General features: G+C 38.8%; 1 protein-coding gene across 1 annotated transcript in view; it reads left to right on the forward strand.

The window, feature by feature from the left end:
* Positions 1-16,627, forward strand: part of cntn4 (contactin 4) — a 168,192-nt gene that overhangs the window by 60,392 nt on the left and 91,173 nt on the right. The window contains 2 exon segments of the mRNA XM_028576693.1: positions 2,919-3,051; positions 10,634-10,809. Of these exon segments, the coding sequence (XP_028432494.1) occupies positions 2,919-3,051; positions 10,634-10,809 (309 nt within the window).

Raw genomic sequence — 16,627 nt, forward strand, 5'->3', positions numbered from 1 at the left:
GTGAATCGGAACGCAGCCCAAGTTTTTTGTTATTTCTGTCAGGGAATTATTCTTATTAAAATATTTTCATCAAAAGTAATTTTTCATGTTTGTAGTCAAATGGAAAATGCTATTGAGTTGCATCATAGGAAATGTAGGATCCAGAGATTTTAGAGCTTGATTTAGGACTAAAAGCCAGGATATCTCGTCCTGGACCGGTGCGCGATCACGGAAGGCTTGTATCAGTTTTGTTGTCATTACTTAAAATTCCTCATGGGGGAGACAAACTATGCACTATAGCTTTAAATACATCATGCCAAAATAAATGTTAGATCTTTTCTACATTTGATTGTCCCTTATAAAATGTATCGCAAACGTGCAACAATTACATTTCTTACACTGCATACTTTTACATTATAACAATATTATACTGTATATAGTTTCTTTAAAAGAATACAAATTGACTCATATAAATACATATAATTTTTAAAACATATGCAAAAAATATGAATGGTATAACCAAAAAGAAATTGAAATGAAATAATAATAGGCTAAATATTATTACTATTATTATTATTATTATTATTATTATTAGTAGTAGTAGTAGTAGTATTGTTATTAAAGAGTAGTAAATAAATCCAGTATTGACTTAAAAATTATGAAATAAAGTAAATAATTAATGAAACGAGCAGCTCATTGATTTGATTAATCATCCATATAATAATTTAGTCCATCTGTTGTGACTTAATTTATAGTCATTTGAGTTCCCCCAGTAAACACATGGACACTTAAAATGTGTTCGGTTCAGTAATAAATGAGGAGAGCTTCTCAAAATGGATTAAATGAATCATCTTTAATACCGACTGTGGAGCCCCGCAGATTTGATTTGATTTTCCCGAGCAACACTCAAGAAATGTCTCCAATTCTGACCGCCGTCCTCCTGTCACAGCTCAGATTGAATTACTAGGGAACTTCCTGGTCAAAAAAAGGCTTTATGAAGCCATATCCTGCACCACTTGGACATGGAAACTCAATAAGGAAGAGAAGGGCAAAGAAAGACTTTACTTCCTGATATATATATATATATATATATATATATATATATATATATATATATATATATATATATAATAACATCATCCGGCCTCCGACTCTCACACTTTTAGACCATGATTCAGCTGTACTGTTGAAGGCTCTAGGGCTCACAGCATACATGTAGGTAGACCAGATGTCACTTCTCATGTTCTAGTGTAGATTGAGACCTAGGGCCCTATCTTGACGCAGCGCAGTGCAACGCCCGATGCAAAGCCTGTCTTTGCTAGTTCAAGACCGACGCAGTTGTCAATTTCCCGTCAAGCGCCCACGCCGTTTACATAGCAAAAGCACCAGCGCCCCTCTGTGCCCCTAGAGATCTTAGGAGCAGTTAACCGTAGTCCTCAAAAATCGACCAGAGATTAAAATTCTAACACAAAGAAAGCGGAAGGTAACCGACATCCAGCCGTAAAGAGTGACGTCCGGCGGAATTTCCGGTGGCAACGGCCCAATCCCGGAAGTGGAACGTCGTGGATATAGACTAATTGAGACCCAATCTGTAACCCATGTCACTAAATGTTGACTGATGTTCTCATTTCTGCACTTCAGTATTGCATTTTCGTCTCATTACTTGACAGCCATGTGGAATCTAATCTAATATCTAATATCTAATCACTATAACTGCTGAAACATACATGGTATATAATTATATTCCCCACAGTCACATTACGTGTCCTTGTCCACCATTCTCTTCTATTGAAGCTTGTGTGATGGACACATTGTCGTTTTCTTTTTTATTATCTCAGAACAATTATTTTTCCTTCTCTGACTTTCTTTTTCTCTTTTCTTTGTCATAATGTATTAATCTTCCCTCCCACACACTTACAGATTTATCTTCCCTCTCACACATTTACACATATAACTCACCCCAACCACCACCAATAAAGAGGAGGAGCACCTTAAGTTTTTCACCACTGACAGCCCCAGAGCAAATAAAATCTTAGTTCAATTATTAAATATTTTCTTTTTTTAAATATTTTGAAATCCCCTATGAAGCTCCCCCAAGTACTATCAGTTTCACGCACGAATGGCCACTCACTGTGAAGGGAAGCATGAAATTATTTTGGTTAGTATTTCTTGGTCTTTGTCTTCTTCTACTTTTGTCTTTCTTTTTCTAGATTTCAGATTGGCAAAGTAAAATCCAAGATCTCTGTTTACTTTCAACTGGATACAACTGTCAATGCAAAGAAGGCTAATTAATATACATAAAAGACTAATATCAAATAGCAGTAAATCTGGCTGATTCTGGACCCCTCAACTTTAAAGAATAAGAACAATTAAGCTAGGACAACGACAAAGTAGTGATTAAGTCATTCATTTTCGTTATCTTTAAAGCGCCATTGATACTTTCTAAAGCCACGCACAAGACGCACACTGTGTTAACGGTGCCTTAATGGAGTAACTGAGACTTCTGTTGTGTCATTTACAACAAAGAGCTCTAACCACATGAAACCAGCTGATTACACCTCTGCATGGACACATTATCCTAACATCTCTGGGCAAATAAATAAATTAATGAACAAATAAAAGCAGGTTGACAGAAGTGAATGAGGGCATTTTTCTAGACAATTGTTCACCATAAATCAGGCTCTATATCCTATTACCACCTAAATAGCTGTTGAAGACAGGTCTCACTTCAAATCATTCTTCTCAGGGCTGTGGCGTAGTGACAGGCGTTTCAAATTGATTTGTTCTGTCTGCTTGAGTTTTTTTTTTTGCACTTCTAAAAATTTAAAGCAGCATCAACCTGTTTCTGCCACCGACTAATTGGCTTCTTCTTTTAATTTAATTTTTACAAACTGTGTAAGTTTAAAGTCAGCTGTGTTGTCTTTCCTGTTGCCCTACAGAGAGCAGTGTCCTGCAGAGTCCTGCCTTCACCAAGCAGCCTGGCAGCATCGTGTATCCTGTGGAGACCGTGGAGAAGAACAGGGAGGTGGTGTTCAGCTGTGAAGCCCAGGGAAGCCCACCACCCATGTACCGGTGAGTGCAAACATTGTATCTTGAAGTTAAAATCGTGAATTGAATCATGAGTTAGTGTGTATTGTTACATTCCTTACCACCATTACAACTAATCCTACCAATATTACTTTTATGGTTGATATAAGACTACTGCTACTATTGTTACTACTGACTGTGAATACTACTCACTGCACTGTTAAAAGTAGTCTCGCATTGCCAGACCTTCCTCCATAGCGCTGCGGAGGAGGGTCTGGCTAGTACATGTAGCATTCCCAGATGGGAGAAAAATGTGTTCTGGTTTATTGGCATTTCTTCAAACCAATCACAATCGTATTGGGCAGTGCTAGGTGCCGGACAGAGCCCCGGTGCCGCTGCAAAATAACCTCGGGAAGGAACTTGTTTTGGTGGGACATGTGTACGTTTAAAGGTTGTTTTAGTCGTTCGACAGAAAACTCAGATTGGACAGTCCTCAGAAATTGACCGGAGTTTAAAGGTCCCATGGCATGAAAATTTCACTTTATAAGGTTTTTTAACATTGATATGAGTTTCCCCAGCCTGCCTATGGTCCCCCAGTGGCTAGAAACGGCGATAGGTGTAAACCGAGCCCTGGGTATCCTGCTCTGCCTTTGAGAAAATGAAAGCTCAGATGAGCCGTTTTGGAATCTGCTTGTTATGAGGTCATAACAAGCAAGGTTACCTCCCCTTTCTCTGCTTTGCCCGCCCAGAGAATTTGGCCCACCCATGAGAGAGAGAGAGAGACATCATGGCTTTCAAACGAGAAAAGTGGCAGTTGGTCAAGGCCACACCCCCACACTCCACCTTGCCCCTCCCACTCTCCTCCTCAATAGCTTCAGACACAGAAATGGCACATCCTAAGGAAAGCTCATTGTGGGACTGGCTCTAGTGGCTGTAGTTCTGCACCAAGGCTGAATTTCGGGAAAGAGACTTCAGATACAGTATTAGGGGACCACTAAGGTCTATATAAAAGCATCCAAAGAGCACCATGTCATGGGACCTTTAAAATTCCAATGCAAAGAAAGCGTAAGGTAACCAACATCCGGCCGAAAAGAAGGACATAAGGTGGAATTTCCGGCGGCAACCGAAGAAATCGGTGGAGCGTTGTGGATATAGACTACGGTGAGTGTGACTGCAGGTCGTCATCTGTCGCCCTCGGCACATGGTTCCTCCCCATCAATGCAGCTTGCTTTTATACAGCTGACAATGTCAACATCCTTCATTTTTAGACAACCTATCGCTGGCAAATGTCTCAATCTTGTCCTAAACAGTCCCTCTTCTCGTGTTGGCAGCTCTGAGAATACCAATAAAAGTGAAGAGTTGGAAGACTTATCGTTGGAAAGCATGTTGAAGTTATTTCCAGCTCAACCAATAAGTGATGCTTTATACTGAAAAACTATGATTAATCCCATTGTGTGGGCACAGACTCACCTAACCCCTGGCCTTCCATAGCACCTGAGTGCAGCAATAGAAGAAGTGTTCAGATGCTTTTCTTAAGTAGAAGTAATACTACTCTGATTTCTTACAACTGAACTGATGCGTTTAAGTATAGGCAGTAGGTTTCTTAAATATTGTAACTGTTCAAAGTAGTTCAAAGCAAGTTCTAACTTAAAGCAACATTGCAATATTATTATTATCTTAGAATAACAGCTTTAAAATCATTTGATGAGAGTTTGTGCCTCTTTCATTCCCACTTGGGAGAAGTGCGTAACGCTTTCTGGCAATACCACTGATTTTGGTGAAACTGGATCATATTTCACGGAGAAAATGTTTTGGGGTTTTCCCTCTGATGCCCTGCGGCTGCTCTGCCTCCACTGTCATTGATGTACGGAGTTTCCTGATGGACAGAAAGCTTCACTTGTTGCTAAATTTAGGCCATCAGCTTGTTGGCTCGGTGTCAGCCGTGCTGCCAGGACTGGTTCTGGGAGCATCGAGCACCGGGGGAATGTAGGTGTCACAGGATACTTGGACCACTGGGAGGAGGTTTTCAGGCCTGGGGGGGGGGGAGGGTGCCAGAATCATTTAAGCGGGCAACAGAACCGGGTTCAGCAGCCGCAACGGACATCATGGCAGTTGAAAAGAAGACCGAAAAAGATGTTGACGGAGGAAGCTAGAAGAACAGAGAGAGGTACCGAGCCAGAGTAAATCTCTCAGTACACTTTACACAACACTATGTTCTAAAACTGGAAAACGGCAGACATGGGGGACTCGAGTCACATGACTTGACTCGAGTCACATGACTTGACTCGAGTTAGACTCGAGTCACAAATTTTACGACTTGAGACTTGCTTGATTAACATTCATAAAAGACTCGACTTGACTTTGACTTGATATTCATGACTTGAGACTTGACTTAGACTTGAGTCAAATAACTTGAAATGACTTGATTTTCTGTTTAATAAATATATTTTTAATATGTTTTGTTCTTTAAGAGAAGGAAAGGTTAAAGGATGTGTTTCTGTCTCATAAAAGTGAGGCATGTTTGAAGAATATTATTTGACTTTGAACAATGTTGATTTATTGTTGGCCTAATATCAGTTTTAGGCTGTGATTTTTTTATCTGTGTTAATTTAAACTCTTCAATTTATGTGGACGCAATGTCTTTTGAGTAAAAAATGCAAATAAAACTCCAGCAGTTCATAATCACTGTCTTTAGCTTGTTTAAAAATGGAAACTTTTGTATGACTTGACTTGTGACTTGCTTGACCAAAGCTTTGACTTGACTTGCTTAATTGTCACAAAAAATGTGTGACTTACTCCCATCTCTGGAAAACGGGAACGTTTCTCATCTGACAAAGGCTGCCCCACTGATGAGGACTTCGAGGACTCCAAAAATATTTGGAGCTCGTACTTTCAAATGTGCTTTACTTCATTGTACTCTTAACAGTAATAAAGCAGAGAAAATGTTTGCATCCTGTAATATCGTGCTGGGTATTGTCGTGGGGTCCTCAGACCCCTATTCATTCTGAATGGAATTTTCAAGGATTCCTCAAGTCTTGGCTCTGTTGTTTCTAGCTTTAGAAAAGACGTGTTCATCCTTGCAAGTCAAGCCTGAGCTGATCAGGATCATAGGAATGTGTTATATGAAATCTATTTCGTGGGGGATTTTCCATTTCAACCCCCTGCTGGAAACATCTTGTCTATCTGTAGCCTAAGCTTTGCATGCACCCAGCTCGTATTTATTTACAGATGTACATACTGTAATTGCACCTATACGTAGCCATATTCTACTGCTCTTCATACTGTTCATCCTGCACATACACTTATTCTTACTACTCTTATAATGTTACCACACTGCACATAGCTGTACATACTGTACATATCTGTCTATGTGGTTCATTCAGTATATCCATATTGATTATGTTTCTCTTATTATATATTCTGTTAATACACTGCAGATATCTATATCTATATTATTCTTACTACTAGTACAATGTCACTGCTACTAAATTGCACATATCTGTACATGTTATTCATACATTGTTCATATTACATAGCCATATTTTTCTGCTCTTATAACACTGCAATATATTTCTTGTCCTGCCTATGCACCACCTGTCTATACTTGTATATTGCATTGCACTTTTCTCCTTTTTTTTGCACTTCTGGTTGGACGCAAACTGCATTTCACTGTCTTTGTACTTGTACACTGCACAGTGACAATAAAATTGAATCTAATCTAAAAACGTCTTTTTTTCTGCTGCAAAGTTCAAAGAGCAGCTGTTTTTTTTCCTTCTTTAGTTCCCCCTTACATGGATCATTAGTCTATTGAAAGAATGTTGTTTTGCAGCATCTCTGGCAAGTAAAAGCTTAAATCTATCATGTTTGCTCGCTGAAATTGTTGGGGAGAGATTTGGAAAGATTGGTACATTTAGTATTTAGGATTGAGCCAGTTTAGAGGAGGACCTAATCAGCTGTTTCCTGTCAAGGTTGCATTGCGGTCCTGTCAGAGCGGCTGCAGCCTTCTATAGAAGAATAACTCAGTGTGTGTGTATAATGTAAGAGAGAGAGAGAAAAGAGACAGAGCATGTGTGTGACGCTGAGTTAAGTTAGCAGTTAGCTGTGAAAGTAGCTGTGTGTGTGTGTGTGTGTGTGTGTGTGTGTGTGTGTGTGTGTGTGTGTGAGAAGGCGGTGAATATTAAGCTGTAAGGTTGTAGCTGTGAACGTAGCCGTGCATCAAGATGCTACACCTCCAACGCAGAGACTTATAATAGAAGCAGAGTAAAGACTAGCCTATTTACAACAGCTAATATTGTTACAAAATTACAAAACAGTTCTAAAATATTTGTTAACCTTTGTAAACCTGTGACGTTTTTTTGCTCTTCATATTTATTTTGATGTCTCTGCGGAGGCTGGTCATGTGTCCAGCTCTCATTAGATAAGTGATAAAGATTCAGCTTTGTTGTAATGTATAGGCAGAATAATTTTTTTTACACATTCTGTAAAATTCAAAAAATACTAAACGAGGATTTACAGCTAATAATGTGTCCCTCAACATTAGGTATTTTCAAACAGACCACACAATAAAATTCTACATACAATACAATAACTACATAAGTGACTACAATTATTAAATGTATTATTAGTTTTAGAGCAGTTCAGAATATGTTTCATCTCACAATAACTGATGAACAGATTATACACCTAATATCTGCTAAAAGAAGGGAAAGAGGTCAAGTTCTTTACTCAGGTCTGGGCGACTTGTGGCTTTGAGACTGTAGCTGCATTATGGCTCTCATCGCTTGAGGCGTTTAACTCTGTGAAGTCACTGCAATGCTGGGCCACCCAGATAGTTGCAGGCCATTGGATAAGCAGGGTTCCCAGTGCAAATAGCATAGAGGTGTTCAGATACCTTGTCCCTCAGTCTTCCTTCAGTTTGATCTATATAAAAACAGCTGTGGGGGAATCAAGCCTGTAGACAACATGGGTGGTGTTTCAGATCACAAAACGTATAGTTGTCCCGTGAAGAAGATCCTCAAAAACATTTTATTTTTAAACACATTTCTGCTTGCTCAGAAGACACAAGGGAACATTTTCCCTGAGAACTATTGTGGCAAAATGGTAAATGGTGCCTAGAATAGATTTTTGTATGCCACACCCCACCTAATGGACTAGGGCATATTTATTTGTTTCTCTCTTTAAAGTACTTTCTTCTTTTTTTTTTTACAGGCTTAAGAAAAGGAACAGACCGCCTAACATTCACTGCCTCATAAGCCAGATGGTGTGGTATTATGTCACTGTGTACACGGGGTGTTGTTACATGATTGCATAAAGCATGTGCCTAACAAATGGAACTGCTGTTGTGGCCTGCTTGCCAGCATAAATCATTGTTAATGGAATTATTAAATAATCTAGTTTATGTGTTTAATGTAATCTGTTGCTCCATACTTCCCACGGAGGATGATACGTGTGACAGTCACTGGACTCACAGTTCCCCTTGTGCTGCTTTCTCTAACTGTTCCCAAAACTGGTCTCAATTTTTCTGTATAGAATGTGCTTGCGTTTCACACACATTTGACTATCTGTCACTTAATGGGTTTAAAGTTGGTTAATTGGCTAAAAGCAACAAGAGCTGTCATATGGCATTTAATTTATCAGCACAGAACATTGGCAGCTCTGGATGGGCAATTATTTTTAACTACCACTATGTTCAACCACACACATACACAATATAGTACATTAAGGGATTGACAATATCTTCCTTCAACTGGGTAAATGTCTTATCCCTTTTCAACATGGGACATGATTACTCACGCAGATACATCAACACATGTTCCAGGCTCAATTAGCTATCCAGTTTAATGTTTTAGAAAGAAAGGATAAAAGCGTTGAATCGAAAACTGTCAGAGAAAATCTTTTGCGACATTTGATTTCAAGCTGTCGCACGATTACACCATTTCAATTTGGATACAATGCCGAGTCTCTCCGCGCAATTTTGACTGTGAAAAAGGCTGCTTTCATTTTTGATGGGATTACATTTTTAGTCACAATCGGACGGAGGAAGTCACAATCTCAGGCTGATACAGATGTTTGGAGTGCCAGTCTCCTCTCTACCCTGCCAGCTCTGCTTTATTTATTCGAGTCAAAGGTGTTGCTTGGCTGTAAGATATTTATGTTGATTTTTGTTTGTTCCACCTCAGCTGCAAATGACTCGCTGCTGTAGTCCTGTGAGACAGCGGCCACCACCCCCCTCAGGCTCTTCTCTATTGTGTGTAGTAATAAGGCTCTTGAGAGCATGCACTTACTTAGGACTGAACCGGAGAAGGGCCATGAAAGACCATTGTGCAACACACTTTGTCTATTAAAAGAAAAAAGTCTGTAGAGGCGCTTTGTGAGTGCTGCAATGCCCAGCCTACAAATATGTTGCTATCTGTGGGACATTTTAGTGCGGGTAGGCGGCTAAGCAACACAATCTGACATTGTTTTCCATGTAATCAGCTCCTACTTGTGTATTATATGACGATCTTGTACTGACTCCAGTGGCCACAGTGCCGCACACAGTTGATTTTCTGCATCACAATAAGCAAATGAGTTTATTATATAGAGTATATTATACTATAACAGATTTAATATAGCAAGAAAATATGCAACACCACTGTCATTGTTTGCTCAAAATGGTTCTTATGCCTCAGAGGCACCAAAATGGCACAACATGGAGAGTTACTGTTGTGCAGTGCACAAAAAGAGCTTTGCACAACTTCTGTCTAGTGTACTAAAGGGCTTTAGCAAAGCCTCTTTTTTTCACATCAAAGCTGCTTTCTTTTCCAAATGTAACAATACACTGTTTCCCCCAACTGAACCTAAAGTCATTTAGAGAAAATTATAAAATCAAAGCAAAAGGAAATTTTGAACTTCTCCTGGAAGAAATAATCGACCACAAAATCCCCATGGCTCCTAATCAAATCTGCATTGTCCATTTTCTAATGAGGTATAAAATGTTCCTTTCATGTGTGTTTCTCTGCGCATAGGCACTTGCTTTGATGGTTATAGATCATTGATAACAAATAACAGCATCTGAGCTTTTTTTTGGGCCCTGGCTGAAGTAAGATATTGCTTTAAACTATTTTTTTTTAAAGACCGATTTTCCTCCCACCTTTGTTTTTCTAATAAGATGCATCTGTGTGGAAAGATTGCAGAATCTGTTGCCATTTGAAGTGAATTACACTGTACCCATCGTTGATCGCCCGTAACGCCAATGATTATCGTGTGGACTAGTCTAGAATGCATAAGTGTGAAGACAAGGTTGAAGGCATTTGTTTAAATTGTTGCACCATAATGATTAGGCAGCATTTTTATGCAATTTGACTGGGGTCTGGCAAGATGGATGGCCTGCAATGCTATCTATTCTCAGGGAGTCAAGTCCTTGGCACCACAGTGGTTCACTGCTGCTTAGATTAACACAAAACCAGAGGGCATGATTTCTGGGCCCTCTCCACCTTTCATTTTCCTTCCTGTTAAAAAACAATCAAATGTACAAGTCACGTTCCTCTTCTTGTCATCTGGAATGCTTCCATCGCCTCAGTCTACACTGAACAATGTTTAACTTGTTAATTTGCATGTTCATTTTCCTCCATTTATTTGTTTTTAGGTGGAAACTGAATGGCACGGAAATCAGCCCCAAATCTGGATCTCACTACAGCCTTTCTGGAGGCAACCTCAGAATCAGCCATCTGAACAAAGACCAAGATGCTGGAACGTATCAGTGCCTCGCCTCCAACTCTTTTGGGACCATCATCAGCCGAGAGGCCAGTCTAACCTTTGCATGTGAGTGTCTTTTTTTTTTTTTTTTTTTTTCGTCTCTCTTTTGCACTTTTGTAGCTTCTGAGCTTCCACTGAAAAAGTGGTGCAGCGGAAAAAAGACACAGTGGTAGCGCTTCAGGATACCATGCTGGGTTCTGCTCGTTAACATGACAAACATGGAAACATCTCTGGGGAACTATTAATTCCCTATGTGTGCTGGCGAGTTTACTCTAAGTCATCATTGCAGATCAAACACAAAGCTACAAACAAGTCCAAGTGAAGAGAAAATCAAAGCAAGGCTTCTTTATGTTGAATAATACAACTGCCACGAGTGCTGCTTTCCACTATTAAATGACCAGTGATAGAAGTATTTTTAACTTAAAGTTTCTTTAACTTAAAGGTCCCATGGCATGAAAATTTCACTTTATGAGGTTTTTTAACATTAATATGTGTTCCCCCAGCCTGCCTATGGTCCCCCAGTGGCTAGAAATGGTGATAGGTGTAAACCGAGCCCTGGGTATCCTGCTCTGCCTTTGAGAAAATGAAAGCTCAGATGGGCCGATCTGGAATCTTCTCCTTATGAGGTCATAAGGGGAAAGGTTACCTCCCCTTTCTCTGCTTTGCTCGCCCAGAGAATTTGGCCAACCCATGAGAGAGAGACATCATGGCTTTCAAACGAAAAAAGTGGCAGTTGGTCAAGGCCACACCTTCCCCCCCCTCTCTCCTCCTCAATAGCTACAGACACAGAAATGGCACATCCTAAGGAAAGCTCATTGTGGGACTGGCTCTAGTGGCTGGAATTCTGCACCAAGGCTGAATTTCAGGAAAGAGACTTCAGATACAGTATTAGGGGACCACTAAGGTCTATATAAAAGAGACTTCAGATACAGTATTAGGGGACCATTAAGGTCTATATAAAAGAGACTTCAGATACAGTATTAGGAGACCACTAAGGTCTATATAAAAGAGACTTCAGATACAGTATTAGGGGACCACTAAGGTCTATATAAAAGAGACTTCAGATACAGTATTAGGGGACCACTAAGGTCTATATAAAAGAGACTTCAGATACAGTATTAGGGGACCACTAAGGTCTATATAAAAGAGACTTCAGATACAGTATTAGGGGACCACTAAGGTCTATATAAAAGAGACTTCAGATACAGTATTAGGGGACCTCTAAGGTCTATATAAAAGAGACTTCAGATACAGTATTAGGGGACCACTAAGGTCTATATAAAAGCATCCAAAGAGCACCATGTTTTGATCAATATTGTTGTGTAAACAATGTATGGAATGACAATGATGGGTCGCTTGTCCTTATGAACCTACAGAGAATTATCACATGATGCTCTGCTCAGGCTTTATGGAGTTTATGGAGTGGAACACATTGTTTATCTGTCCGGCCCACAACTTTACTCTTTGGCTGCAGCTATTTTTATTTTTATAGATGACGTCATACGCTCAATTGCATATCTATGACGTCATTACGCAATAATTTGCATACAGCTTAGTGGTTGTGTCAGCAAGGTAGATAGTAAGAAATATTAATCTTTAGCCAAATAATCACAAACTCACTACGGGAATTTATGTTAAATTATAATTATTACTTGGGTAGCCTATATTTGAAGTAAAAAAAAATAAAAATCTACAAAGGGAGGGAGAGACATTGATAAAGAATTCTCAAAGAAGGCTGGCTTGCCCAGGGCCAGGCCAGCTCATCTCATCCATGGTTGCGTCCCGCTGTCTCTCCTACCTACACCGGCCCCCGCACCCTGTCCCCCCTCCCCTTCTACCTGCCTGCGCAGAAGGAGAAAGCAGAGGGGAGGGGCTGCTCCTCAGTCACAGAACAGAAGAGAGAGGTGACTGTTTTGGCGGCCACAGGAGAGAAATACCTCGCTTGCTTGCCGGACAATACTGGCGTCTTTTCAACAGAAAGTCGCCAGATTTGTCGCTAGTCGATTTTGTGATAAAAAGTTGCTAAGGGGGTCTGAAAAGTCGTTAAATCTAGCGACAAAGTCACTAAGTTGGCAACACTGACCATAGCAAAGAACACAGTCTGAACGTACCAGAGAAATGGTACAGCCCAATGGGGATTTCTCATTTCATTAGATTATTTCCTGAATTGTTGGAATGTGATGGTAATACTGAATTTAAATACATACAATTTTGGATAGGCTAACATTATATTTATTAAATTTTTTTTAGTACCCCCAAACTATTCATTTCATCCCTTTTTGGAGGGTCCAAGTCTCATCTAGGGGGGTCGGACCCCCCCAATACCCACCCGTAGTTTGAACGCTGTTTTCAGAGAAAAAGTTATAAAAACACACTGTATGCTTCTCAGCACCAAACAGCGGACAGACACAGAGGCTAGCTGGTGAACATAGTGGAGCATTTAGCAGCTAAAAAGACAGACATTTCCCTCAGGAGTTGGTGGAGACCAAAACAGAGCTAAAATTACCTACATTAAGGTAGGCTTTAAATAGGACTCAATGAAAGCTAATGTTGCTCCATATTCATGCTGGATGAGTAAATTATAATTGTTTGCTAAAATGTTTACTGTATCAACTTTGTATGGTAATAATATGCCAATGTTGTGTTTTCAGGTTATTTTGCTGCCCCCAAGTTTCCATTATGTCCAGCTTTAAAGAGAAATACAGTATTAATAGCTAAATATATTTAAACATTTAAAGTAAAAATATTCATTATGCAGAATCACCCCTTTTTGTGTGCTACATTTGTATACATTTTTATAGCCTTATAGTTAACATAGTGTCTGTTCCAAATGAATCTAATTGTAACTACTTCCTATACTGTTGGGTTGTTTAGTCGATAACAGCGCATGCTTGTGTGTAAAATGTTCATGTAAAATAATGACTAATAAACTAATCTAATCCGTACCGTTAGCTGTCAACTAAATGTAGTTGAATCAACAGTACAATTTGTTGGTTTAAAATGTATAGGAGTTATAAAATAACATAAAAAGGACATATTGAAGTAAAGTAGAGGTATCTTAAAATTGTACCATCCACCAATGCACATTTAGTGTGTATTCATTTCATTTATAAATCAAATTACGTTGGTAGAGAGTTCCTAAAACAGTATCCCATGCAAAATCAGCACTATCAGTTTTGCAGAATAATGTTTTTTAATGACTTTATTTTACCGATTTGCGGCCGTCATGCTGATAGACTGTTTGACAGATCTTGATGAGTGTAACTGACAGCCTCTGGACTTCATATTCCTAAAGCAGGAGGAAGTCAATAAGTGCCTACTGTATGGGCCAGTTATCGGACAGGCATAAATGATGACATTAACAGCAAGCGAGTAATCGCTTGCTCAGATTAGATTCAGAGGTTTCGCGTTTGGGGACAAGGCCACCACTATGTCTCAGGCCATTTGTTTGGTCTCCTGGACAAGTGAGAAGTCAATCCACAATCTGATTCTGCTGGTGGATTTCCTCTATGATAGGATGACAGTTCCATCAATTGTATGGCTCTGACCTTACCAGCCTTCAGTTGTTGTCACAGAGTCAGGGCATGCATGTATGACCGAGTGTCATCAATCTTCTTTATTACTTTTGATATTGCTTAATTAACTCCACAGCATGATTGAACGGTGAAGGTTCAAGTGATTAATTTAAAGGGCAACTGGTATTACTGGAGAGTGTCATGTAATCATTTATAGGAATTTAAGCAAACCAAAGTACAGTACATGACTTTTTCTGCTGCTGGGAGGCAGGCACAGATATTCCACTCCTATAGCGCGGACTACCAGTCAAATACAAACTGTGCACTCTTTAGATGCAAGTGGCTTTTCAGCACTATCCTATTTCCCCGCGAGTAAAGTCTGTGACCCTGTTGTTGCTATTTTCAGGATTCTGATTGGCTAACGTGGGCTTGAGCTTCTCGTTGCACTGCCACCTACAGGTTTTGCATGCTCTTGACGAACACTTTCTGAAAACTGACAGGTGTGCACAATGTTATTTTTGAAAAATGAGAGGGTGAAATGTCCGTTTATGAAAATAGCCGGCCACGTCTAAACGTAGCCATAGAAAACAAGAACAGGAACTAGCAGGTACACTCGACAACGACTGCGACACGACAAGAACTGAACAGAACAGAGGGGGCAAATGAGAAGGGAGGGAGCGAACAGGTGAAAAGCATTAGGGACAAATCAGATTGAAACAGGATACTAAGCTAAACCAAGACACATGAAACCAAACACTACAAAATAATACAGGAAGTTAACCAAGCGAAACATACAGGATGAGTAAAGGAAAAACAGAACAAATAACAAGGAAACAGGAGTGAATCAAAACACAGAGCAAGAGTTAACAAAATAAAACAGGAAACATGACAACTGGAACCCTAAACCCTAACAGTATCTGAGATGTTTTTGACAATAAATGAAGGCAAACTTATCCTAATCATCCTGCATTACATTTGTTAATACTATTTTACTATTTCATTAATCAAATCATGTTTTTATTGAGGCTAAATGTGCTAATCCAGATATCTAACTCTGATTTTACAGGAATGAATGTAATGCACCCAAAGGAATTGAGAAATGTTTAAAGGCTTAGCCTATTTACCCACAGTAAATCATCAGATTTAACTCCAGCATTTATTTGAATCTGCCAAAATTTATTGTATCTATACATATATCTGTGCATGCAAAAGGGAAGTGTTTCAAAACAATGTTAAGAACTTGTTTTTCAGGCGAAATCAACGAAGAAGTTAAAAAAGGATTTGCCTGTACAGAGGTTTAGTGATCCCAAACTGAAACAAACTTTGGTTACACTTTACTTGAAGGTATCTACATAAGCGTGACATGACACTGTCATGAACGTGTCATAAACATTATAAACAAGTCATAAACGTTAATTACATAATGCTTCTGTTATTAAGTGTCATTCATGACAAGTTAGGGTTAGGGTTAGAGTTCATGTGTCATGATAGTGTCATGCCACGCTTATGTAGATACCTTCAAGTAAAGTGTTACCCAAACTTCTAGTTTCTCACAAAAAAGTAAATAAATATTATTAAAATTAAAAATGGGTCTTAAAATTGATAATGAAATCCTGATAGTGAGTAATTGGGAGCAGGAGTTTTAAGTGGAGCATTGTTGTCCAGTGGACATGCTCTGCCGTCTAATTGACTCATTTAGCTCTGAGTATGAGGGATTTCTGCCTTCTTAATTTAATTAAATAGGCATCAGTGGTGTCATAATCTTGTTCCTGAGTTATCTTTCTAAAACGTATTATTGGTTCTGTTGAAGGCACATTGCATTTTCACAGAACAATAATTTTCAGTTATCAGTTTAGACCTGCATGTGGGTCTTAAAGTGCTATGCTTTATGCTTTTTGGCTTTTTCCATTTCCTTTATTTTGTAATATGTCATTTTTTATATATATATATATATATATATATATATATATATATATATATATATATATATAAAAAAATATATATATATATATAAAAAAAAAAAAAAATATATATATATATATATATATTTTTTTTTTTTTTGTACCATCTGGTATTCACACTTCTGTTTTATATTTGTTAATCACCTTATGTTTAAATATTTTTTTAAATCGGTCGATTGTGTTACACATTTTCGAGACACAGGGTGAAAAGAGGAGCTGCAGCAATGTGCAGTACAACAAATATATGGTGTTTCTTGAAAATTAAACAATGTAAACCTATTCTGATACAACCTCTAAATATAATTATGAACCTGAAAATGAGCATAATATGAGCACTTTAACTTAAAGGACCGGTGTGTAGGCAAAAAGAGAATATAATATGCATAACTATGTTTTCAATAGTGCATA

Source organism: Perca flavescens, chromosome 4, assembly GCF_004354835.1.
Source record: "Perca flavescens isolate YP-PL-M2 chromosome 4, PFLA_1.0, whole genome shotgun sequence".
In the NCBI taxonomy this organism is placed as follows: Eukaryota; Metazoa; Chordata; class Actinopteri; order Perciformes; family Percidae; genus Perca; species Perca flavescens.